The sequence below is a fragment of the Aethina tumida genome, chromosome 4, assembly GCF_024364675.1.
Source record: "Aethina tumida isolate Nest 87 chromosome 4, icAetTumi1.1, whole genome shotgun sequence".
In the NCBI taxonomy this organism is placed as follows: domain Eukaryota; kingdom Metazoa; phylum Arthropoda; class Insecta; order Coleoptera; family Nitidulidae; genus Aethina; species Aethina tumida.
In genome coordinates, this window is record NC_065438.1 from 26137988 (window position 1) to 26140477 (window position 2490).

Sequence of the window (2490 nt, forward strand, 5' to 3'; positions counted from 1 at the left end):
GGGCCGGACTGACTGGAGGGGATCATTTGGTTTTGCTGCGTTTACCATGCGGTTCGTCTCCGCAAAATTTTACTCTCTTTGTCGTGCATCCATCTCTTACAACATCTAGACACGGAGAGTATTTTTCGTACTGTATATATTCATATACATATTCATATTAATATATATAATTTTGGATAGAGAAAAGTATCCCCAAACCATAATGCCTCCGGCACTACGTACATCCGAACGTAACTTCAACTTAAGTAAAAAACATAAATAAATTTAAAAATCTTTATTCCAGTTTTACAAAACACATTTTTTTTTCTATTATTACAATTCACATTCAACTACAATTAATTTTTATCCTGTGACATAGATCGGGATCTATCTTCTTCAATCTTGGACCTTTTCGGGCTTCTAGATGGAGATCTGGAAGCAGACCTCTTCAGCGATTCTCTGGATGAACCGGAACGACTCCTGGATCGCTTACACGCGATTGAATCGTCCTGTTCATTTGTGATATTTGGAGATACACTGCGCCTTTCACCTTGTGATTTCTTTTCAACTGATCTAGATCTAGAACGGGAATTCCTCCTATCAGAAGTAGAAATGTCACCCTTATCTTCAGATCTTAAATCTGATCTCGATCTAGAACGAGATCTCGCTGTCTCATCTTTAATTGATGATGAACGAGATCTTGGTGCTGTACGATCGGTCTTCTTTTGAAGAGAAGAAGAGCGAGATCTTAATTTACCATTCTTTTGTACTGAACGCGATCTGGAACGAGAATTGTCTCTCTTCTTTTGAAGAGAAACAGAACGGGATCTTGATTTGCCGTTCTTTTGTACTGAACGCGATCTGGATCGAGAATTGTCTCTCTTCTTTTGAAGAGAAACAGAACGGGATCTTGATTTACCGTTCTTTTGTACTGAACGCGATCTGGAACGAGAATTGTCTCTCTTCTTTTGAGAAGAAACAGAACGCGATCTTGCGTAGCCGTCCCTTTCGGCTGACTGCGTTCTTGAACGAGAATAACTGGGCGTCCTCCGTCCGTTTCTACCTCCGTTCTTGGATTTCTGGTAACTGCGGGACCTGCTTCTGTAACCATTCCTTCTAGAACCATGAGAGCGAGATCTAGACCTAGAGACGGATCGAGAATATGACCTACGATCGGACGGTGATCTTTTGCGTCTCGTCTCCGGATCCTCCCTTAACTCAATCTTACGACCATTAAGTTTGTAACCATCGAACATTTTGATGGCACGTTTCATGTCTTCATACGTGGCAAACTCGACTTCGGCTTCGTTCACGTAAGGTCTGTGTGCGTCGGCGTACGTAACTTCTCCGGCTTCTCTCATGTGGTCCTTAAGGTCCTGCCAGCTGATTCTGGAAGACAGATTGTCGACCAATAATCTGTAGTTGGTGCGAATTGGTTTCCTGCCACGACCACGAATGCCGCGGCCGCCGGATACACCGACCGATCTGTCTCCTCCTTTTGGTTTACCTCTTGCTTTCTCAACTGAGATTCTCTGACCAAGTAGTTTCTTTCCGTCCAAATCGTAAACTGCGTCCTCGGCGTCACGGGAACTTTCGAATTCAATGAAACCGTAACCATTTTTAAGAAGTATATCTTCTATGCGTCCGTAGCCTTTAAAAAACCTCTCCAAGTCGCGTTTGGTGGTGTCGTAAGGCAGTTTGCCCAAGTACAACCTATTTCCAGACATAACGCTGACTTTTGATTATTCAAATGGAATAAGTTAAGAATATAATGATTTAGTTAGTAGTAGACACTGATGCAAATAGCTGGGTGTGTTGTGATCGAAACTAAGTGCATATCGTATTTTATACTATTATATTTACCTAGAAATAGACACAAGTTGAATGTAGGTAACTTTTTACCAATAATTAAAATTTACTTTAATGCTTACCTATATTCCTGGATAATCCAAAGGAGTATTATGATTGAAACATTTTGTTTACTAGTTAAATTTAATTCAATATTTTATGTTATTTTTTATTGTAAATAAAGTTTTCACGTTAGAGAATATTGTAACCTTCTTTGATTTGAAAGCAAGACACCTCATAAAATTTGTCTGATGTTAACATATTTTTTTCAAGTTCATGGTAGAAATAATGAATCATATGCGGAAATTACCCTGGTACAATTGAGAAAGATAACCATGAACTTACCAAAGAATTAATTGAATTGAACGGTGAAGTAAATAAAATTCTTGTATTAAGTATAACTATATCATTATTACTATAATAGTCTCATACTTATGACAGTATTTTTCCATAGATTAGCTGATTAAAAATATAAATTCATAAAAGAATGGAATATTCTATGGAATATGCATAATTTTTTATGAAATCTACTTTATAGTAAATATTTCAGAAGGGGTCTAATGCCGCAATGTAGTTTGATTTTTTATAAAACATTTCTTGGTACGAATTCTTCAATTTGATACTGTTGGTTTTTGAGCCGAAAAGTGTGAAATTTTCAAAGCA

At 37.8% G+C, this 2490-nt stretch overlaps 1 protein-coding gene across 1 annotated transcript; it reads right to left on the minus strand.

The window, feature by feature from the left end:
• Positions 1 to 335: 335 nt before the first annotated feature.
• Positions 336 to 1706, minus strand: LOC109594013 (serine/arginine-rich splicing factor 5-like). The gene has a single exon (XM_049966764.1). It carries the CDS (start codon positions 1704 to 1706, stop codon positions 336 to 338), a length of 1371 nt encoding a protein of 456 aa, XP_049822721.1.
• Positions 1707 to 2490: the final 784 nt, after the last annotated feature.